The 24,854-nt window shown below is 37.1% G+C and overlaps 1 protein-coding gene across 2 annotated transcripts in view; it reads right to left on the bottom strand.

The window, feature by feature from the left end:
• The window catches only part of JMY (junction mediating and regulatory protein, p53 cofactor), a 62,162-nt gene extending 37,385 nt beyond the window's left edge, over positions 1-24,777 (bottom strand). The window contains exons 1-2 of one of the 2 annotated variants that reach the window (XM_086869749.1): positions 23,621-24,777; positions 8,006-8,179 (exon numbers count right to left, since the gene is read on the bottom strand). In XM_086869749.1, coding sequence (XP_086725875.1) covers positions 8,006-8,179; positions 23,621-24,460 — 1,014 coding nt within the window. In that variant the 5' untranslated portion in view covers positions 24,461-24,777. The remainder of the gene's footprint in view (positions 1-8,005; positions 8,180-23,620) is intronic. The other variant, XM_086869750.1, reaches the window with a different exon arrangement.
• Positions 24,778-24,854: the final 77 nt, after the last annotated feature.

Raw genomic sequence — 24,854 nt, 5'->3', positions numbered from 1 at the left:
AGGAAGGGATATGTAACGTCTCTCCAGCTCCCTTTGTTATCCTTCTATCCTGGATGGACTGGTAAGAGGCAGAAAAAGAGGAAAATGAGATGTAATGGCAGGTCAGGTAATTATAAGAACAACAACAAAAGAAAGTAAGCTGAGTGCATAGTGCAGATGACAGTGACAAAACACAAAATGGAAATGGCTTTATACATAAAAGCATGTTTCAGATCAAAGGCTGAGCTATCTGCCTTCTCCAAGAGGTCAAACAAGCAATTCTAACCACAGCCTGCTAGATAGAAGCCAGAAAACATGCATTTCAGCTTCATCTAGTCAGAGACTTCTCAAAGTTAGTCTTAGTAACTTTTCTGTTGTTGTTTTTAATTTAACTGTGTCCCCAGCTGTTAACACAAACCCAGCATTACTTCCCCAAACATGTTATAATTCCATACCTACACCCCTAAATATATTAAGTGAAAGCATTTAGCTTTAAAAAGAACATTACACTTTTACTTGTTTTATCCTAAGGAATATGGACATGGACTTCAATGTTAGTACATAAAAACCCATTTAGTTTGCATGGTCTAGATTCCTCAAAATATCTGGCACCTGGGACTAAAACACAAACAAAAGGAGTTTTGATTACCTTAAAACATAGGCAACAACATACACAATGCAGTCTTGACTGAATTGTGAAGGAAGCAACAAACCAAAAGGTAACAAGATAACATACATAAAGAAGATTGAAAACAATGTCATTTTACTGCAAAGTGCAGTGGTGAATGTTTTTTCCAGAACCCTGGAGAACACTAAAAAACTAAGAAGTAGTGCAGTTTTAAAAACACTAAGTTACAGTATTTTATATTGGCAATTGACAGAATTAAAGCTAAACAGTGTACCCTGCATTATGCCTTCCTTATTTATTCATCTGTATAGCAGGAAATATTTCAGCTTCACTGACTGAGATGGAGACTAAAAGAGAGCTCACCTTTAAAAAGAAAGCTTTTTTAAAAAAATAAAAGAAGATATAATTAAGAAGGCAAATTGTACCATTTACTTGAAAATGTTGTTTAAGCCAAGTTGACTCAAAGGTAAGTGGGCTTGAGTGTTTCCAGACATTCTAGACTCTGTTTGTGCATGAAAATGATTTGCTGGATTTTTAAATCTTCAGTTAAAAAAACCTTAATATATACAATAGACAAAACGTTAAGCATATCTATCATGAGTTCATCAAAATATGGTTGACAATTTTTATATGCAATATACTGAAAAAGAGAAATAGTGACAATTATAGCCAGAAGAAATCTCATTAAAGATATATAAATAGCCATGCACATGGATACTGAAAATAACTGTAACAACTAGCAAATAAAGCCCGATAAGTTTCAGTATGAAGTTAGCAAATATAATGAAAGCTTACAAAAAGGGTTTTTTCCAGACCACTCTTGAAAAAGAAGTACTAAAAATGACTAGATTTCAAACTATTTAGATACTTAGGTAAAAAAACTTTTTTTTGCAAAATTTAGACTCTCAGCAAATTTTTCAACCTCTGAAGGCTTTTGGTCCCTCTCCTTGACCACCACATTCTGAATATCATTGTATCAAAGTCACCTCAAAGCCTCCTCCTTTTTTTCTCTTTCCCTATCTCCAACACTGTAAAGAAAAAAATCATGCATTTCTAGGTTTCACTCTCCTTGACTCTAATCCTCACAGACACATAATTTAGAATTTTCTGCATGTTTATCAGCCTTTCAAAGCCCCATCAAAATGCCTTTTTGAATAGATACACCGATTCTGCATTTTTCTACACTATTTCCTCCATTACTAGCACTTGAGAAAAAAAGAAAAAAAAATTAAGGCATGGATATGCCTTAATTAAGGTATGGATACACTGATAACTCCCAAATTCTGTTATAGGCCTCCAAAGCTGATGGTTAATCCAAATCATTAATAGACACTGATGACTCTTTCTGAACATGTATGTTTGGTGTCCATAGTTAAACTGTGGAAATTATTGCCTCAGAGCATGTAAGGTATACTAAGAGTTTGCTTTTGCTTTATTTAACACAACACAGGTTCATTGAGGTACCCCTATTTTCTATACTTTCTACCTGTTAACATTCATTATTTACAGATCTGTCTTACCTTTGATGAATCACATGCTTTCCAAACTAAGGCAATCCAATTCTTTTACTCTGGTCTAGCACTGAGGATGTTTAATAGGGAAACACCCTTATGCTCCATACTGTCACTACTCTGATACCATGGTGTATTTCTTAGAGGAAGAAACTAAAATGCAAGTATACCAGGGATGTATACCAAAGTGTGATGTTTTCTATTTGGCACTTGTTTTTTTTTAAATCTCTCTAATTATTCAAAACCTTTTTCCTTGCTCTTTCAAAATGAGTAACACGGTATTTTCAGCAAACTCTAGATAACTCTTAGACATTTTTCCTCAAGAGTAGTAGTCAGTTAATAGATGCATATAAATATGCATATATGATTTTGGAGGTTGTCACCAACCTTCTGCAGATGCTTTAGTTTTTATTTATTGAAACTTCACCTACCATTTTATTATCCAGCCCAGCTTTTTTTGGACGGTGACTTTTTGAAAAACTAAATAATAAACAATTCAAATACAATCAAATTTTTTTACAAGTCTTATTAATCACTTTCATAGCTGAACACCTAAAGCAGTCTTGTACTCTGCTAATTTTGCAGACAAGATTTAAGCCATTAGATATACACCAGTTTTGTAGTCAGCTACCTCTTATCAGGAACTAAGTTTCATTAAATGATTTACAGTACCAGCCTGCTTTCTATCAGATCACCTCTAGATTTTTTGTTTTCTGAGAAAACCCATAAAGTCCTGACATTAAGTCAGCGAAATGTTCTGTTCTGAGTTCATATAACAGTCTAGAGGACTTATAGTTCAGATTGTAAACAGAGACTGACATACAACCCTTTTGAATCAAACTGTAAAGACAATAAGCATAATTCACCATATTGCATCATCTTTTCAAACAAGCACACAATATTTTCCACAAAGTTTCTGACCATTTTACATAAACTTAGATATCTTCTCCAGTCTACAGGTTTTTCAAGAGCTACGTTAATATTTAAGTATTATTCCTGATGATGTGAGGACACACTTCCAGCTACAAATAGGTAAGAAAAAAAAAAGTTAAAAATTTTTTGAAGTTTCACAGTTTCTCCAAAACATCTTTATGTCACTGGAGAATTTTTAAAAAAGATACTCTGTAATTTTTAAATTCTGTTATTTTTAAAGTAATTATCTCAGTTTTTCCAGCTGTTCTCATCAGAAAATTTCTTCTCCCTTGAACTTGTTTCATAATTCATGAAACTATTTTCAACCAAAATTTTACATGTTCAGTACAATGTAATTAATTTCTAAGTACTTAATTTTGTGTAAATTAAAGTTAAATCAGTAATGAAGTCCGCTACTGCAATTCACCGCCATATATTAAACAAACAAATCCACATACAGTTGAGCCAGAACTGTATTTTTAACATACCAGAATCTGAGTAAGAGAGTTTGAGGGAAGCAAACCTTCAGACAGATCAATAAAAGATTCCAAAAGTTTTAAAAGCAGAATGTTATGAGCTATCAACATATACACTGCTCTAATCTCTAACGTCCAGTGCTAGACCTCAACATTAATGTATTTGAAGTTCTTAAAATCTCCTCACATTTACGTGAACTAACATGTAAGTACAACTAATTAACACATAAGCAATGAAGCTATAAGTGTGTTTAATATACTTAACATATGATAAGTTTTCAATGTTCTCATTTCCTGGAGATGAGCTCAGATGTAGTGGTGGCTCTAGGCCTTCACCCGTAATGAGATATTATCCGTTTTCAGTTAAGCAAAACCAGTTCAACTCAGACCGTCAAGAATGCATGTTTTGAAGTTTTGCTGGCATCTACATGTAAGTTGTGAAGCAATTTGTTACATTTTATCTTCAGTCCAATATCAAGGACATCCAAAAAACCCTCAAGCATGAAAAGAGAAGGCCTCCCACTGATTTCACTTGGCATTTGATCAAACCCAGTGCCTATTCATCATGACTGTGAAGTACTGTCCACAACTACAAGGCCATAAAAATTCTAAGTAGCAAGGTAGTTTCTTTGTCTGTATGAAGACTGGTGAACACAGATGTATGGACAAAAAAGGCTTTGGGGTTTTGCCTACGAAATAATTTTTTGAAATACACTTTTTTTTTTCTTTTCTAAATAACCAGATTTGGTATATACAGATTTATGTATGAAAGAAACCTTCATGTCTTAGTCTTAAAGGACTTAAAGCTTGATCACAGTAACCTGGCCTCTAGTTCTATAGCCAAGTATCAACCACTAACTGGACAGTCCCTTACATAAATTCTGAAGAATACAGCACTAAATATGGAGGATCTCACAAAGCTTAGATTTGACTTTACGAAATCAAAGGCACCAGTAGAGGTGCATACTTGGATTTTTCCAAATTTCAGAAACACTTAGCCTTTTTATTTCCAGCTATTGATGCCTACTACCTCCCACTTTTTTGCTATGGCAATGTTGTTCTGCACACATGAAAAATAAGCAAAATTTTCACAGGGAAATTATTTGTTTTGATTAAGGAAAACTTTGTGGGCATAACTGTGAAACATTTCTAGAATCAAAAATATAACACCATTTCTTCCCAAGTAGTCTGATTCTTAGCAAAAAGAGTATCTTAAATTCCATTTAAAATTCAACATTAATGCTAGATAAAATAATCTATGAACATTGTTTGTGCTGTGGTTTTATGTTCACAGTTGTCTTCCCAGTTCTTGGAAGAATACACAGACAGCCCAAAACATGTAACACAGCATATGAATATCAAGCTTCACTTGCCTGGTGCCTATATAATACGCGAGAGTCCAAAATCAGAAGAAAAGGTCCGGTAACCATATGGTGAAATTAACATGCTAAAACTCACTGCTTGAATGCCTTTACATATTATTACAACTATACCAGCAACAGTCCATAACTGAATCAGAAAATGCCTATACAAGTTCAGCCCAGCTTTTACATATACATAAAATATAATACTGTCTTCAGTTCCTTTATTATGCCTTCTCCAGCATTCAGTGAACATATGGACTGTTTGGCTGGCTTATCAATACAACTTTTCACATTTACCTTACAAAATACATATTAACCACACAGACTATGTGTACTAAATGTATCACACTTTCATCTTGAAATTAATACAAACTTGCTTCTTTGATAGGCATTTCTCAATTTGATAATACCATTCATTACAACTTGGCTTTTATTTCTTTGTCCCTCATAAAAGGCCTTGGGGTGAGCAGGGTCGTCCCCATTATAATATATAAAAAGATTTAAGTCCAAAACACAACTGTGCTTGCAGTACTCAGCACTTTCAAGAATGCATGGTATTTGGTAAGCATCTTGTCATACTTGGAGAGAAGTCCTCATGGATTTGAGCAGCACTTATATATAAAGAGCATTCATAGAAACAAAACCAGGTTTCTGATGCTGGAAGCCCAAAAAAAAAGAGAAGCGTATCACTTACTGAACACATTCTAGATGACTAGCCCATAATTAAGCAAAAATGCCACTAGAAGTTACTTTTCCACAGTGACATTTCATTTCATAACAACCCACCCTTCTTTCCTTTCATGATCTTATACATTTTTCATTCTGTTTTTCAAATCCAGAAATATTTAAGTACTTCACAAACACCTTTGACTTCTCGCATACCTAAATGTTCCATCCTTTACACTAAATGAAGAAAAATACACCTGAAAAATTAATATACAATCAAAATATAAAATGAAACAATGTAATGGGCAACATTACAAAACAAGTAACCAATTACAACAAGTACAATTACAAACAGTAATCTACATTTCCAAGCTTCCACATGGTTTTTAACTTTGTTATGAACTTTCATTTTGGGTTGTTTGGTTTGTGGTTCATTGTTTGGTGGGGTTTTTTTCCAAGGAAGGAATCTGGATACAATACAGATGTCCCTCTCTAATAAGCCTCCACTGAACAGACACAATTTAGTTTTTGTTTTTCCCTTGCCGCCTCTCGTCTTGTCTCATCCTTAAAATTTCACAGGAACAGCAGAAATTTAACACCAGATGACATATATTCCAATTTTTATGTCTTGCTCCAAAAGCAGAAAACACTCTTCTCTTAGATTACAGATAATGTAATTAACTTCCTTCTAAACTCACTATGAAAACTGACAAAATTAAGCTGATTAAAATACTTGAAACCTCCCAAATTCTTAAAAAAATAACCCCCCAAAAAACCCAACAAAACCAAACAAAAACAACTTCCCCACAAATCAGAAACAGATACCTAATACAGAAAAGGTCTAAAACATGAAAGCCTGCCAGAAAAACATATGCAGCAAGTTAATACAAACCATTTCATGCACATGTACTATTTATAAAACATTTCTTCAACCCTAGCTACCCAGTATAATATATGTTTTGTCATCATAGATACAAGTACTGCTTTCTCTCAAATGATGAAAGGAAAAACAAGAGAAGGCATCTTTCTCTACTGCATTATACAAATGAGCAAGTTTTTAACTCAAAAATTGCCAAGTTAGAAAGAGAACACAATGTACATTAGAAGAAATTAAGTACAACTAAAATAATCAACCACAGAACACACCTCTGAAGTTTATCAACGTTACTCTTTCAGGATGAATACGAAATTATGCATTTTAAAACTAGAATTCAAGAGATTACCGAGTTTTAAAAAAATCAAAACAGAGCAAAACACAACACAACTCTCAATATGTGTTTCTACTCATTGTAATAGTTACTTCTCTTATTTGACAAAAGAACAAACAAATCATCTTTTCCTCTACCACAAATTCAAATCAAATGGGAATTATTTCACCATGCTTTGAAGAAAGCTTTTTAATAAATGTAGTGTTTATAGGCTTCAACTGTATAATACAGCTGAAAAAAAATTCATGCCAATTCTCTGTGCAACAACATTTATCATTCAAGAGAAGAAAAAGCACTTTTACTTAAAACATCACCACATTATAAAACTGAGTTAATTTAAGATTGCCGATTTTTCTGAAAAATTACTTTAGGCACACAGCAATATGTCAAAATAAAACTAGTACATCATAAATCCTTCTGCCTCCTTCCCTCATTCTTCCTTAAAACCAGAGAGGAACACTATTTTCAAGCTGCAAACAGTAAAAAAATTGTTGGCTAATTGAACAAGGTGTCAAGCTGAGATAAAATTACATTTACAATACAGATTAAATGAAACAAACTTTTAGCTTAGAATCAGAATGCTGCAGTCTTAATTATCTGCCCAGGAACTAATAATTTTATCAAAAATACTTCCAAGAAGCAATAAAGGTAACATTTTCTAGTTTTGGTTAAGCATTCAAGATTAGAATTACTTTCAAACATAACAAACATACTAATTCTGGAACTATTTTACCAAAATGCAGTATTCTTCAGATGGGTTTTCTAGCTCTTACAAAAATATATTGTCCAAGCGTTACAACAAATAACGTATTCTAATATGGTTCCATGTGTTTAAGTCTTGCAACATCAGATAAAAAGGTAATGACTTTCCACAGTTCACCAGTTTATCTCAGGAAACTAAAATGAGAAGTAGCTATGCAATCTTCTAAAATTAGTAACAGTATAAATACTACATATCTCTTTTTTATGTATTTTATATATTACTCAATATTCCCAGCAACCACAAAATTTTAAGTCTGACCTAATTAATTCAGCCATGCATTTGAAGGGTAAGACAGTAAGATAAACATGTGGTGTTTAGCTACATATGTCAGACGTTCTCTCTCATCAAAAGCATCCATCTGAGTGAAGGGCCCAGAAAAAATAAGGTCAGCATCTAGTGGAAAAATATCACTTCATATACTGCGTAACAGAACTAGTAAATAGGAACTAAAAAGTAGAACTTCCCAATTAATAAGAATCTCAGTTGCCTTTACCCTACCTTTATCTGCTGTCTTCTAAGCATCGCAAGTTCCCTCATATCTCGGAATGGTTGCAGTAAGTACTGGTAGAGCTCCGTGGTCGCTTCTGCAAGATTACTGTAGGCTTCATCTTCCATTTGGTACAATTCAAGGAGCTCTACCATACTTTCTGTGTTCTTATGTTTTTCCAGAAGCTGCAGAAAAAGTACAAGTTTTAATGCAAATATTGGAACACTCCCTCTAAAAGTGAAAGTAATTAAAGAAACATTTTTTAGCCTATCCTATTATCTTCCCCTTTGTACAAAATCACCAAGCAAATAAACAAAACAATCTCAGTCCCCAAAATATATCTTCAATTCAGCCAGTTAAGTATGAGCACATCTCTGATAACGTTGACTGAGCAGCACTCAGACTGATTTTTTAATTTCCAAAAATTTCTGGAAGATAATGAATATGAGCACAAAGGCAGTAGAAAAAGCAACTTAGCACAACAATTTATAATGTAGTGATCAGGTATGCTACCTCAGACACTTCCCACTTTTGGGTATCAGAGCAGTGCTAGACAAGGGGACAAAAAGAGAAGTTGCATTTTGAACTTCCTATAAATTTGTGAATTTTTGGTGTTTGGGTTTTGCGGTTTTTTGTCAGTCTGTTCTTTAGATCCACACAGCCCCCACTGCATCAGTGTAGCCTCAGACCGAGAGTAACTTATAAGAAACAAAATTTCATAGAAAGTTCAATCACAAAACTTCAAATGTATGAACTTTTCATTAATTTTATTTTTACAATGGGAATTACCTAAGCATTATAATCTTCAAAAAATACTTAGTATAAAACTATTTTAATTAATGTAAGAAAGTACAACATCAAAGTCAGTCTGTTCTTTTAGTTCTTATGAAGCAGAAAATTCACTTGTACAAACTAGCTACAATGTATGATTTTTTTTTATTATAGATGTTCATTTTGCATCTGAGCAGACATCACATGGTGCTGGAAACCTTTCACCATTTCTAATAAAAAGTATTTAGTTGTTTAATAAAAATTAATCGCATATAGACATGTGGAATACTTAATGTATTTACAAAGACAAGATTGTCTGATATTAATTCCCCTCTTATATAATTTTCTAAGTCAAAGTCTCTTTTATATTATCATCTCATAAGAATATATTCACAGTCCAAGTTTAAATAAACTTAACAAAGGTCAGGAACATTGTGGAATAAATCTTCTATCTGCTCATTCAAGTTGGATGCTAAGCGACCCGTGAAATACCCTCTGTATAGCTAACTGTGTTTCAGTAACCAGAATGAGTATGAAAAATGTCGTTCATCGTAATGGAAAGTTTGTTTTAGAACATCTCTGTAACTCCACCTTTAAAGCACTAAAGGAAGTCAGAGAGATGATGCAGATCAGAATGCAGAGATGCTCATAGTGGCTTTGTAATTACCTTCGGCATATAAAAAAATCCTAATTTTTCCTTCAAAAATACCAAACTTCCATTTAAAAAAAAACACCAAAGTGGGGGCAGGTTATTCATAACCACTTAATGTAGAATTATATATATATATTTATTCTTTAACTATTAACACAATATAAACTTCCATTATTCATCCCTAAGTCAACAATGCATGCAGAATCCACTTCCTGTTACTAATGAGGGCTTTCTGAGAGAAAATGGGAACAAAATTTCATTTAACCTGCCATTCCAGAAAAAGACATAATCAAACCTGCAAAATTACTTAGAAACCAAAGAGTATAATTTTATGTGGTTTACTGCAAAGGTCAATGAGCTATTCAACAGGGGTATTCTTCAATTCTTCAAAACAGATAGGAAAGCAACCAGCCTGAGCGTACTTGTTACATATAGCCTCATTACACCCACCCATCTATTCAGACCCTATTTTAAAGAAAAACCCTAGTCTTGCACATGAAGCTTGAATACTGTGTTCAGCTTTGGGTGCCTCATTACAGGAAAGGCACTAAGGTGCCTTTCACAGAACTGGTGAATTGTCTAGAGAGAAAGTTTTATAAGATTAGCCTAAATAAATAAAAATATCTGACTCCTGGTCAGAAATTGCTGCTTGCCCTACAAGCTATCAGGGAAGCAGGAAGCAGAGAAACTATAGTGTTCTATTACAACATGTCTTTCCCCGAGAAGAGAGATGGAGGGAAAGACCTACAAAAAACTAAATGTGATTTCTAGATACAGCACTTGTCAAAAAGGTACAATAGCTCACTTAAAACCTACTTGAAGAAGTGTATTTAAGCAAATATCCAATCAAAGAGAAGTAGATCAGCTTACAGGGAAGCTCACCTTAACTATTAAGAACTAACTATAAAAATCAACTCAGAGGTTATTAAACAAAGAGAAATAAGACAGTACAGCTAATATAGCACTTGGAAATACCATTGCCAACCCTCTTCCCTAATCCTGCCTAATGCAGGCTGGAGGTTGATGTGGTTAATCCTAATGGAGTGTTGTCTCTATTGGTGACTGCTTTTTCAACTGAACCTTGTACTCATGTGGGGATTGGTTTCTTCTCCCAAGCAACAACTGACAGGACAAAAGGAAATAACCTCAAATTGTGCCAGGTTTAGAATGAATAGCAGAAGAATTTATTCACAGAAAGAGCTGTTAAGCACTGAAACAGACTGCACAGCAAAGGGCTCAGTCATCAACCCTGGGGGTATTTAAAAGGTGAGTAGATGTAGCACTTAGGGGCATGGTTTAGCAGTGGGTTTGGCAGTGTGACATTAATGATTGGACCTGGTGATCTTAAAGGTTTTCTCTGACATAGATGATTCTGTATAAATGGTTTAAAGGAATAGAGAACTATTCTCTCTCACATTCTAGAACTGGAATGCATAACCAATCACCACGGCTTCAACAACCGAGTGTGGTATGAACAGAAGACCAATAGCTCTGATTCTACTTCTAGATGGAGACTTTTAAGCCCGATGAAGAGTGCAGGTGCTTAACTGCCACCAGTCAGGAAGGGACACTGACATGGGAAACAGATGGTGCAAAACTGGCTGTACAGAGTACCTCCCATTACAATGCAGTCTGATGGAGCTTTCCTGTTCCACATCAAAGTTAGCTGAAAGCACTTTTTTAGCTGGCTGCCATCCAGATAGTATTCAAATTACTAGATACCTGGGATGCTGGGACTAGCACAGAATTAATGTCATAATGGAAATCACGCCCTCCATGGACTCACAGGTGGTTTGATTCTGTATGCTCCCATTTTCTCACAGGCACTAGGTACTACTACAAATGAGTACCTAGCCAAGCGTCTAGACCAACCCAGAACATTAAAGCCAGGCAGTTTTCAAGGTGTTGGCATAAAATACATGAACAATTTTTGTGGCATGTTTTATGCTCCAGTGAAGACTAATTCTCAACAAAGACATTCAGTGTTACTGCTCATTTACTTCAACAGTCTCAGTATGAATTTTTTACTTTCACAATTTTTAAATTACATTATTTAAAGAAGTGGGTGGAGGAGAGTAGAGTAACATCCTGTACAGGCCTGACTAGCTCTATACCCATTGAATGCTGCATTTATTTTAAGAATCATGTTTCACAGATGTTACATTGTTCACAACTAAATGAATCCATATATTTTAGGCAACTATTATGCAGATACACTCTAACTAGCAGGAAACACTTTTTTAAAAAAGTTTAACAGCACATATATTTGAACTATATAACAAAGATTATTTCTGTCTTCCGTATTTTTTTTATTTTGTTCAAAAAGCTTTAAAAGCATTACAGCAGACAGTGTAATTATGTGCAGGTTGACCTCAGCTGGGCGCATAATCCAAAGCCTGATTTAATCACAGAAGAGTCAAGTCTTACATTTCCTTTGCTAATACTCCCCAAACTTTTCCTATTACTCCTATTTCTTTTGTGTCTTCTATAAAAATATTGTGATATGACACATAACCATTTTTAGATAAAATCAGCCATAAAGATATTTTTTCAGTATCTTAAGCTCCTTCATACTTACAAAACAACTACAGAACACCCTATTTTCCTATGAATTCAGACTGTCAGAAGCTTGACAGTATTACCTGCCATTTCCAAGAAAAGTTCTAATGTTCAAATTGAAGCATATTCAGTTTCACAGGTAAAATTCTGGACAGCTATTGTCAGAAAGAAGTACAGTACCGCAGACATAGTAGTTTTAGTACTCCATCCTTTGTCCAGAGAACAGCAGTCCTAAGACTAAAATACCCAACCTTCCTGATGATGCATTGGCAATAGTCCACAACGAGCTTCAGATAATATAAATTATAAAGAAGTAAAGCTAGAGTTTACATAAAATCTGTATGCAAAATTTTAGCAACTGAACTTAGAAGGCAACTTTTTTTGCATCAGAACATGCTTAGAACTGTTTCTCTTTAAACAAACAAAAGAAACAAACACACTGCCACATGTACTGACAATAAGCAGAAGTCTCAATTACATGAAATCTTCACTACAGGCAAACTGCTTTTCTCACTCTTACAAACATGTGGATCTGTACTTGAATGTCACCCATTATAGTTAAGAGATTAAGACTTGCCAGGATATCCAGCTGTTCGCATGATTGCATTGCCATCAATAATCCTTACCTTTGTGGTAAAAAAAAAAAATCTGTTGCATTACTGTAGCAGCAACAGACCAAAGTCTGACTCTCCCACACAGATATAAAGTACATTTTACTGCTAGGCCAGAAATAATCTGAAAGAACACAAAACCTAGATAGAGAGGGAGGATGCCATAAATAAATTAGATAATATTGACTAGCATGAGAAGTGCTGGATCCAGCACTACATCTGTCTAACCTCTTAAGATTTAAAAAAGATAAAAACAAGTGAATTCCATACTAACTTACTTGGAAACAACAGAGCAATTGACCACCTACTGAGTGCACAAAATGTGTCCAGTTTTTTTCAAAGAGGCTTCTGAAGACAGGGAATTGAAGTGTGTGCTGATGCACTGCCAAGGCTGTTGTCTGGATTTGGAAAGAGTTTTTAAAATGGCTGTTTAAAGAAGAGGTGAGCTAATTCAACTAATTAAACCAAAAGCACAGATAAAACATACATAACAAACAAGTGCGAAATTCACATGTATTCAAAAAAATGAACAGCAAACAGTTTGCTGCTGCTGCTTCACCAAGGTCAGTGAAGAAGAAGCTGGAGGAGGTTCTCCAAGGACCAGTGTAAAGATACCCTTGCAGCCTGTGGAAGACTCCACAGTGAAGCAGATGGATGGGCCCTGAAGTAAAATGCCATTTCATAGAGAGCTCATGCTAGAGCAGGCTCCAGTCAACTTGTGGCCCCATGGACAAGGGAGCCCACACTGGAGAAATTTTCTGACAGGACCTATGATCTCGTGGAGGACAGACACTGGAGCTGTCTGCTCCCCAAGGAACATGAGATGGACTTACACTGCCAGAAGTCCGTGAAGGTCTGTCTCCTGTGGATGGGTCCCCATGTTAGAGCAGGAGAAAAACATGAAGGAGTGGTAAAGAAAATGCATGATGAACTGACCACAGCCCCACTTCCCTGTCCTCCTATGCCATCCAGCGAGAGGAGGTAGAGAAATCAGTAGGGAAGTTGAGCCCAAGATGAAGGGAGGGGTGGTGTGAAGATGTTTTATGATTTGGTTTTATTTTTCATAAACTCTGATTTATCAGCAATTGATTAAATTAATTTCCCCAAGTTGATTCCGTTTTGCTTGTGACAGTAACTGGTGAGTGATCTCTTCCTGTCCTTATCTCAACCTATGAGTCCCATTATTTTCTCACCTGTCCAGCTGAGGAAGGGAATCATAGGGCCACTCTGGTAGGCACCTGGTATACAACATTTACCCATTGCAAGAGTGCACCCCAGAAGTGTATGACCAGCACAGATTGCTTGGCCTCTTTTCACTCCTATCAGTGATCCTCACTTACTCAGGTTAACAGCTCCTGGACAGTAACAATTACCTTTGTTAAGTCCTTTTACACTGCCTACCAAAATGCACCTCATTTCAACACACTACCCATAATATAACTCCACAGAAAAAGAACTTGAGTAAGAAAAACTGAAGTAGTATTTTAATGCAGCCAAGTGAGCCAAAACATTACTTCCATGTATGCATCATTACTGAACAATGCAACTTCTCTCCTCCCACACAAAATTCTAAATAGAAGTCTCAGCAGAACTGTATGTACATATATAACTTATTGGAAAATCACAAGGCTCAAGCATAAAGCTGTCAGCTCTGACAACAACGTATGGCACACTACATCTCTTCCGAACGCTCAAGAGGGAGATGTCATCAACCATTAAAAACTATGCATCTCTTTCCCTGTAAACAAGACAAACATGTAACACCATGTAGGTTTTTTTTTTAACTGGTACTTGTCTGGTCACCTTACCTTACTGTGTGACGTGGCTGTGCCACTCCTTAGTCAGACTGTCATGTGAAATGAGCGTCTATAAATACCAGGTATTAGTTTGAATTTAGTATGTTACTTAGAGTATGACAGCCACAGAGGAGCTACAGAAATCAGAGCAAAGAAGGGCTAACTGCATGGGAGCACTCATTGTACAGGAGTGCTGAGTTTTCCTATTAGCAACACAGACATAGGTATTTATATTACAACATAATTTCATGAACAAAATGGATCTATTTAGGTCTGTATTTCAGAGTTATTATGGCATTTTTGGACTCCTTGCTTTTGGAAAGGGGCAAAGTAATTAAAAGATAAAGTCACTAATGAATCACTGGTTGGTTGGAACATGGTAACTGAGCAAAAAGACTTCTAGGCAACACCTCACCCTGAAGGCTTGGCAAAGAACTTACTTTAAATGTATCCTAATGAGTTCTAAGTAATTTTTTTTTTTTTCCTACAGGTCAGAAGACTGAGTACATACATTATATAAGTGTTCAGGCTGTGCCGTAAAATACTGTAATTTTTGGTCCACAGATTAGCTTCTTCTACTCTTCTGAACTATGCTGTTAGTCAGAAAAATATACTCAAGAGCATCAAAACTGACAACTATCTAACTAAACTAATATTTGCATAGAACAAATACATTTAGCTAGCAGGTACTATAGTGTTACTCTTAAAACCCTTCACATAAGATTTGCCATGTAAGGACATGAGCCCAGCCAAATACCCACCTCCCCTAAAGAGCAAATGTTCTTTTATGAAAACAAAGAAGAACATTTGATGGCAAGAAAAGAAATTAAAGAGGTACAATCAATTTCACTGTGAAGCCAGCTCATGGGAATTAGATCAACAGCACAGAATTAGTACTCTTAGCAGTTTTACAGTGCATTTGGCATGGCAGCAAATAATTCTCAGATGTCTGATAAGTCTACCGTCAGACTTTTTAAAATCTAATACAAAGCAGGTAAAGCATTACCACAATACCAGGTTCTAAGTATTGTGTGGGTGAATTTACTTTTTAAAGATGACTCAACAGCTTGTCCTATCGAAAGAAGATTCCACTTCCCATCCCCTCTTGCATCTCTTCTTCCCAGTCTACTCCAGTTCCATGCTCCTTCTCCTCCCAGGTGCCCTCTTCTCTAATTTATTTGCTTTAGTATTTCTCAGATCCTTCAACACACTAACTCAGCGTCTGACAAAAAACTACTTTGTGGTCTCTCTTAGAGTAATTTACTGAGGTTTATTGAGTTGAATCAGCAAACTGCAAGGACAGAGAAGCAGAACAGGAAGGAACACAAAGGGGACGGGGGGAGGACAGAAAGCGATAGCATTCCCCCCCTGTCAACACGAGCAAGCTGATGATCCAGTTCTTCAGCTCCCTTCAACAACCCAGCTGATGAACCACCTTTAAGCCTGGGTGACAGATGAGAAGTAACTCAAAGGCCCTCTGTGTATTCTTTCGATTCTGGTAGAGTTCAGCCTCTACAGCACCTTATACAACAGTGCAATCATGGAAAGGCAGGCCTCAGGAAGCAGCATTTTGCATCCCTAAATGCAATTTTTAAAATTTCCAAGCTCAAATAGGGATTTTATTTAAAAGCTGAATATATCCCCAAAAAAGCCCAGTAGAAACAACTTATTTACAGTCCACTATTAAGAACAAAAGGCTAAATAAGATACCAAGAAAATCCTTAGATCCCATATCATAAACGTTTTTCCTCCTACCTTAAGAGCAAGTATAGCAAACTACAAGCTATTAAATCACTTCCACAGCATAATAGTATTTTGGGCAAAAGCAATTTATATTAGCACCAGGGGAACACCGACTTGTATTCTGTGGTGCCAACTGTTTGAGTTGGTTTTATTCCTGTTCTTAGGAAGAAGTGAATGGGAAAGGATGCTCAGTTTAAATGTAAAAGGGAAATAAAATCCATGTGTGATAGAAGAGCATAAAACACATTTGAAATCACACATACCATTTACCTATTCATTCAACTCCTCCCAAACACCTCCAATATTGCAAGTAGTTTGGGATTTTTTCATCTCCACCCATATGTGAATTTTTTTCTGAATTATACTACTCTGAAGTGACAAAATTATACAATTTAAAATTTGAACATTTGATGATCATGAACAAGTTACACATTACTGAAGGCTAAAGAATTTGAGCTCTGAAGACACAGGGCTATTTACACTGTAGAAAAATTACAAACCCAGAAAGTTCTACAACTAATCTACAGATTTCTCACCTCAAAAGTTTCACAATTAATACATTCACCTCTTTCACATTTCTTGGTTTTCTTCTTAATTTTTTAAATTTCCTTTCAACAGATGTAAAACACACTGTTTTTTAAAGTTCATGTTTTAAAAAAGAAAGCTCTAATCAAAACTAGTTCTATTTTAAGCATGGGGTTCAACTAGAAAACACAGTAAGGTTCTTTCTAACATAATAATCAATGACTCTAAGTTATTGAAAATCTTTTACAGCACTCTCTAAAGTAGCTCAAACAAGTCATGATGGAGTACTGTTATGGGAAAAGTTGTACTGCTATTAATTTTAGATAACCCACATAAATTGTCTGTAAGTCATGATAAACAAGTGCTAATTGATTATTCAAATACCATTTTTCAGAGGAAAAAAACCCCAAATTCATCCAGTTCCCTCATACTAATATCACAGCATTTTTCCAAAAGAAAGCCAGAACCACTTGCCTACAAATGCATTTTGGAAAGTATTGTAACAGTAGATAATGAAAAATTTAGGTTGTTTTATGCATTTAAGAAATCAGAAGTACTCAAGTTCCTTTAAAACAAAATTCAAAAGTTTGCTGAATGACTGCAAGTGTTCTGTAACACCTTTCCAGAAGCAAATCCTTAACAAAAAAAGTCCACCAAGTGTTCAAATTTGTCGGAATGGGTAATGTTTGTCATTAGTAATCAAAAAATCTCACAGACATACATTTGACATTCCTACAAAAATATCACACCCAGAAAATAATAGGTAAAAAGGAAGCCCAGAGATAGGGTCTTACCACTGAAAGGTTTTGAATTGAAAGCAGTATCTGCCAAAATTTTTGTAACTGATGAGTGGAGTCACACCAATATATCACCCATGTTCTATTTACATCTACAGTCAATGGCTCCAGATGATCATGTCCAAAGCCTGGCTTGCCAGGGAAGCTGTCTTCTCATCAAAACAGATACACATACATATTGACTAACTCTCTGATGTTCTATATCCCTGGAATACCATTTCCCGTCTCTTTCTGTCCTAGCTTCCTTCTCTCTCTACCATATTTCTGATGACTACATTTTCAGCTCTTGCAAAAATACAGTTTGGCAGATGTATATTTAGCTGGACTGAGCCCTGAACCTCAGCTGAGGTTCTCTTCTCTCCAGTAACAGCAATATCCTGGTGCATTGCAATGCTATGTTTCTAATAATATTAAAAAAGAAATGTTAAAAGTACATCCTCAAAAACAAAAAACATGTAGTAATTTCCAAAAATTTCTGCTTCTCAATACCTTCTATAGCTTTGTGGTTGCAATATTTACATATGTAAAGCACAAAATCCTCCCTGACTATTTGCAAACAGTGTCTTGTTGTGTTACAGAAATGTAGAAAGATTGAACTATTAGAGTGAAATCTGCTTTCAAATTCAACACCTGACTGGGTAATAATACTATGTCAAACAGAAAAGGAGAGGGGGAAAAAATGCTTAAGAAAGCAATATTAAACAGCATTTACTTGAAGGCAGGACATTCAATTGAAGAGAAAGAAAATAATGGTGGAAAAAAATGAGAAAAAAAACCACAAGACAAAGGTAAGCACAAAGAAATACAACCCAATATCATCTAAGAAATTAAGGAAGCTGTGAATCCTGAGTAGCCCAATGGAATATAGAACATGTATTACATAGGTTGTTCACACCTCTTCAAAATATTCTCTCATATGAAAATGCTACAACCAGGTACCAACAATTTTAAACAAAAAACAGGAAAATTTATCTCGACATCTATGGTAAAAAGGGGAGTATCAAATGAAATGATCTCAGCATCAGAATACTCCCAAGTAACAGACCTAAATGGTTCCTCAGTCCCACTCCAGGCAGTTAAAAAGACCATATACTGCATTTTTTTTTCCCTCTTCCAGGTATTTGCATAAGAAAATTAATTATGAGACTTGAAAGCTGCTGTCTGCAGTTCCTAAAAATTAAATCCCGGTTTACTGACTAATGACTGCTGTATTCTACAGAATGTACTTTTACTTTTTAATCTAAGATTTAAATTCTGTTCAAGAAAGATTTTTCAAGTCAATGCGTATTCCTTTGTGTACACATAAGTTGCCCGTATTTGAAGAAATGTACATTGTTTTAAGCACTCTGACTTTTGGATACAGCTGCAGTACTCATTGTCAGCTTGCTCTAACAGTAGCCCAATACTAGCCAGAGTATTAATATCATGTAGTTATCTCCAAAGAGTTTGGAAGCTACCTGCCTGTTCTACAGAGCACACCCTACAGCTGCTGACATATTTTATTTTGGTTATTTTTGGTTATTTTATTTTGGTTAGTTACAGTACTAGTTCAGTGCTTAAACAGCTTATTTACAGAAGACTTATAATCCAAACAGTGTTGTTGGAAACAAGCATTAACTGTACAAATAAAAAGTACCAAAAAAAGCATTCCAACAAAAGTAGGCTGGACTTTCAGATGCTCAGCATTAGTCTGGACTCTGCTCTTCTCATGTCAACAGGAAAAAAAATTCCACAGTATCTTACTTTAATCGTCTGTACTCCCAATGTTAAATCCAAGCCAGTGTTCTCTTCCCTCTTGAAACACTTTATGTACCATCTAAACCTAACTACTGCAGTTCACATACAATATCCAGTTATTCCTTCTTCTTGCATAGAAAGATGTTACGTTGGTTTTGATGGAAAAACTACTGCTGCTAGCATTTTTTCCATGCTACTGGAACACTACTTTTTGTAATGTTTTATATTTACTTCTGTATTATTTTTGAGTTTAATGTTGTAACTCTTTAAATCTTATTGTGCCTAGATGCAGATCACTGAACAGCAACCAGTCACCTCACTTTTGGAAAATCTCCACTTTTGTTACAGTGCCCCACTACCTACTATATAAACATTTATTTTAGAACTGAATGCATATGGCCAAAAACAATGAAATAAAATTATTCTAGTTACTGAAACAGTCCTGAATATTATTTATTACTAAAATATTAGAACAGCTTTGACAAAGCAAAATATTATTGGATATTATTCACCTTTTTTGATATAAACAGAAATGAGTGACAATATTGAAGAAATACATGTTGGAAAGTAACAAATACGAAATTCCATGACATATAACTGAACTAATTCCTTGCCACTTCCTCTAATTTGAGAAGCATATTTCATTCATTCAAAGCAAAGAAACTTGTGTACTAAACATGCAAAAGTAATTTAGAAAAAAAATAATCTGATTTTGAAGGAAATAAAGTGACCATATTGCTTTCCATTAAAAAAACTTACATTTTATTCTCATACAAGTTGTTACTGTAACAAAATAGATTTTTTTTTCTTTAGCCTTTCTAGTTCTTTGAATCAAAAAGATTTGATTTTTTATCCAAGTGGAACTATTCTCATGCTTAGCAAGTACCTTACTAAACAGGAGATGGAAATTAAAAATAACAGTAGACCCTCACTTTCAAGGCAGTCTAAAGTCAGCCACTGAAGATAAGATGCTTTCAGAGTTACTTCAGAATTTAATCAGGAAATTAAAAATGTTTGAACTTTCACATTAAAATAAAATAAATTTAAAAGAAGACACACAGAGCAGGGATACAAAATTGTCTTTGTCTACCTGCAAACACTGGAATTCATAGATTTTATAAAGCAAAAAGAAAACTAAAGCAAGCTTCTGACAAGTTTTATACCTGGCACTCAAGATCCTACAGACTATCGTCCATCAAATTTCAGTCTACCAGGGCTGTAAACCAAATTTCAGTCTACTAAGAGCTGTATGGAACAGGAACAATCCCAGGGGCTGAAAATTCAATGATGCTGAAGTAGACATGTAACACACAGATAGGCCTCCTAAACTCTCAACTCGTTATGCAAGAGCACACACTGAAATGTGTCTGAGGCATGACTAAGCCACCCACCCCTCCTGATCACAGTTAAACACCAAGTTTTATTCAGGAGAACCTTCAGCCTTTTGAAAACACAGAATGGACAAGAGATATAGCACCATTACTGATATTGGTAAACTCACAAAAATTTACAAACATCTACACTTAGCCTAGAAAAAACTCCTCTCTATGTAGGAAGAACATAAGCAGGAAACTGGAAGGACCAAGAGCACAGAGGCAAACATTTTCTGCCTTCTTGACACAAAGTTCAGTATTTTGGAAATACTACCCAGGAAGGGCATTCCCATTTGGAATCCCAAATAAGGATTCAATGGTATACTCTCTGTTGAAATAACATATTTTTAACTTTTAACTGAGTACCTGAATATTTTTTTTCAACAGGTATAAACTTAATGAACATGTTTTTACTTTAAATAAATTCCTCACCTATTTCAAAATTAATAGTTTTATTTGAAAAAAAACACAAAAGAAGAGCTATTTCAAAACTTCAAATCAGGCAGATGAAATGAATCCCAGGTCACACAGCTCCTCTGCAACTATTTTACTTACTCATCTTGGATCTGTTTCTACTTGCAACATTCTTATGGTTTGTTAAAGGCCTAAAATTCAGACTGAGATAAAAATTACTGTTACAAAAAGCAACAATTACTAACTGCCATGAAAATAAACTGGCATGAGTCTAATTTATGGAAAGCAAGGAATGTCCAAGCAGCAGATGCTAAAACAATGAACATGAGGTTTGATGGCTCACCTTGCTTCTCCACCCCAAAGAATACAAATCAAGAGAAACGGTAAGCATTTCTCAAGTAATAGTCTAACTGCACAGAGGAATTTGTCCTGGGAAATAGAAGAGATACATGAAATAACTATAAACCACAGAGGCACATTTTAAGATGCTAAGTCAAAGTCTCAGGAGTTGCACAATTTTACATTAATGTAGACCCTCCTAAATACCATTCTGGTTACCAGTGCTCCTCAATCACTTCCTCTTTTCACAAAAAATTATTGTAGGAGACAAAATTGTTTAAAATTGCTTGGATCCAACATTCCTGCTATCAGCTGAGAGAATTCCAGCACAGATGGAAAAGTAATTTGTAAGATAAAGCATGGATTCAGCAGTTTTCTTTAAAGTACAAAAACCTTTACTTCAGAAATACCAAGCAGTGCCCATCATCCACTGCTTCATTTCCTTAGAATTGCAATGACAAAGAGTATCAGTATTTGCTCAAAGAAAGACATTTCCTGTAGACCAAGTAAACCCCTAACAGGTAAGGAAAAGAGAAACCTGAGAGCCAAGAGGGAAAGAGCAGGTCATTCCATTGGTTTCTTTTCTTAAACATGAGCTACCTTTAATTAAAGAAGGATCAACTTACACAACTGCCAGAAGTACAGCTGTATTGACCTTAGGTACACTACCAGACTGGTTATCATGCAAAAGAAAGGTTGTACTGTAGTCAAATACATACACAGGCTCTGCCATTTTGTCTGCAGCAAGTTCAGAACATTAACACAGAATATAATGATGTCGGTTAGCGAACCAATTTATTTTTGCCAGTGGTGCTGGTACTAACAAAATAGAAATTGATATTCTCCAAGAAACAAATAATTCTTGCTCAGTAATTCTTAACTAGTGTTTCCTCAAAAAGACCACATCCCCGGAGTTAGGTATCCAGCTCCAAAATTCCATGTTTAACAGGAACTTCTCTTATCCTGCACAGCTTCTTGTAGAAAGTGCTGAATTGAAGGCTAAATCTAATCTAAGTGTACACTCCCAAACATTCATGCAGTCAAAAAAAAAAACAGTGAAAGACGGTATGTTTTCATATTCTGTGGTGAATCTTATCAGACTAATTATTACTTGCACATCAAATAGCAATACTTAATTCAAATAGACATGAAAAAAACAAATCAAAATTATATATCATAACACAACAGTTTGGAAATAAACTTTTACCTAGAAATGCTATACTTGGATGTTCTTACCATGATTACATCATTGATACTACAATTTTCTCATACTCTGTAACTCCAGTCACCAAGGAAAAGCTTGGCCTGAATTCCAGACTCAAAACCCTGCCATCAGAGAGCAAGAAGATATGCTCACACTCTTAAAGGAAAAAAAACACCACACAGTTTTTAAAAGAATATTGGCAGGATATATGTGGGTAGCTGAAACAGCCAAACTTGACCTATATCCACAACAGAATTGAGATGATGTTAGCAAAAATAAAGAATAGTCTAACCTGACTCATAGTCACACCTTGATAGATCGGGTACATTCTGGACCAAGGCCACTGAAGCACAAAAACAAGCGTCAAATTCTCATTTTATATCGGGGAAATCTCATACAACTCAGTCATGAAGACCAAGAAAAGTGTAAAAATTCTCATACATTGATGATAAAAGTTAATTAGATGGGCATCCTCAACTACTCTGTCTAGAACAGTATATGGTGTATAGAAGTTATGAAGTGTCCTGAAACATCCAAGTCTCGACAGACAATATCAACAGCAACAAAACAAATACCCACTAGGACCAGACAGCTTGCTTTTTTTTTTAACATTCCAACTCTAAGAACTTCCCAGCTGAACAGAATTTGAACTTACTCCACTGGAGAACAAAACCACGCTATATAAATAGGAGATTCAGCACCCAGAGTCTGTATGAACCTGGATTTCTTCGATCGCAAATGCCTAAGCTGTACTATCAAAGTAAACACATGTTGCTGCTCTCATTTAACAGAAAAAAATTCAGACCCCAACACATCCTCGTGCAAGGCAATGCAAGAACAAAAATATGGGAGCAAGACCTTGCCAAATTCATCAGATATTTATTCACAACATCTGATAGCACAGAAGAAAGTACTGAGCCACACTCAAATGAGTAGGAAAATCTGCACCTCCTGAAATCCCGGCTCTAGGGACCTTGGAAAGGTTAAGCTTCACTTTCTTACTAAGGAACAGGACAGTAAGAACAGGAACGACTAAAAAAGATGTCACAGATTAAACCGAATGCGACACTAAAGTGGGAACATCCGGACCACGCAGTAGCCTCACCTCCTGAATGCGCCTACGGGCCCTCTGGAGCACCTCCTCGTATCCCTTCTGTCGCAGCTCACTCAGGCTCTCGTAATACTCTTCGGGGTCATCGGTCTCAGTGAAGAGCACCTGCGAAAGGATCTTCCAGCCACAGGTATCCAAGCTGTGAACCAAGTAACCTTGCAGCTCGTAGCAGAGAGCGTCCATCTCCTGCTCGGATAGTTCCGGCGCTCCGAAGAGCACCGTCCACATGCCCGAGGGCTCCTCGGGGAAGGCAGGCAGGTAGGGCTCCAGCTCCGAGTTCACCGAGCATAGCTGCTGGTGCACGGCCCTCAAGTCTTGGAAGGAGAAGAGGCCGGCCCAGCTGCACTCCTCCCCCGCCGGCTCCGCGTCGGGAGCGCCCAACTCGCTCGCCCGCGGCGGCGAGGGCGGCAGCGAGAGCGCGGCGGCCACGTCCTCCTTCCCCAGCTCCAGCACTTCGATCTCCTCGGCGGCACCTGCCGCCTCCGGGGCGCGTTGCGGCCTCCGGGCCGGGCTGCCCTTGGCGCGCAGCGGGCTCTTGGGTAGCGCCTCGGCCCGGGGATGGGTGCAGCCCCGGGGCGGCCCCGGGTCCCTGCGCACCGCCGGGCCGCCAGCCTTAGGGACGGCTCCGGCCTCGGGGCCGCCACGGCGCAGCTCACGGGAGCCGCTGCGCTGGCGCTGCGCCGTGCGGTTGTGGCAGGTGATGGCGAACTTGCCTTCGATCTCGTTCCAGGCCACGATGAAAGCGAACTTATGCTTCTCCCGCTCCTGGAAGGCGTGCGGCCTGACGGCCACCCAGTCGGCCTCCAGCGTCTCCTCCAGGGCGAAGGCGGACATGGCGCTGCGCGACTCCGCACACGGGCACACGCCGCCCGCCCTCCGCGTTCCCGTCCCGTCAGCTGCTCCGCAGCCCCGCACCGCCTTACCGCCCACCACCAGCCATCTTAGCGGCCGGGGTACGAAGGGGAGGGTGCGCTGCTTCCCCACCGGAGCGACGAGGGAGTAAGAGTGGACGGGAGTCGCCTCCTCCCGCTCCCCGCGCGGGTCCCGTCGGTCACCAACGCGGACAATGCGCGGCGCCCCCGCGGCAGCACCGCGCGCGCGTCACGTGGGGCGGGATCTGTTTACAAGCGGCGGCGCTGCGGCAACTCATCGCCGGCCCCGCCCCCCGCGCGGCCTGCGGCAGCCCCGCCCCTCGCAGCGCCTTCCCCCATTGGCGGAGGGAGGTAGG

This window comes from Cyanistes caeruleus, chromosome Z, assembly GCF_971803275.1.
Source record: "Cyanistes caeruleus chromosome Z, bCyaCae1.hap1.1, whole genome shotgun sequence".
Lineage (NCBI taxonomy): Eukaryota > Metazoa > Chordata > Aves > Passeriformes > Paridae > Cyanistes > Cyanistes caeruleus.
The sequence above is the reverse complement of the archived record's forward strand: the minus strand, read 5'-3'. Positions and strand labels throughout refer to the sequence as shown.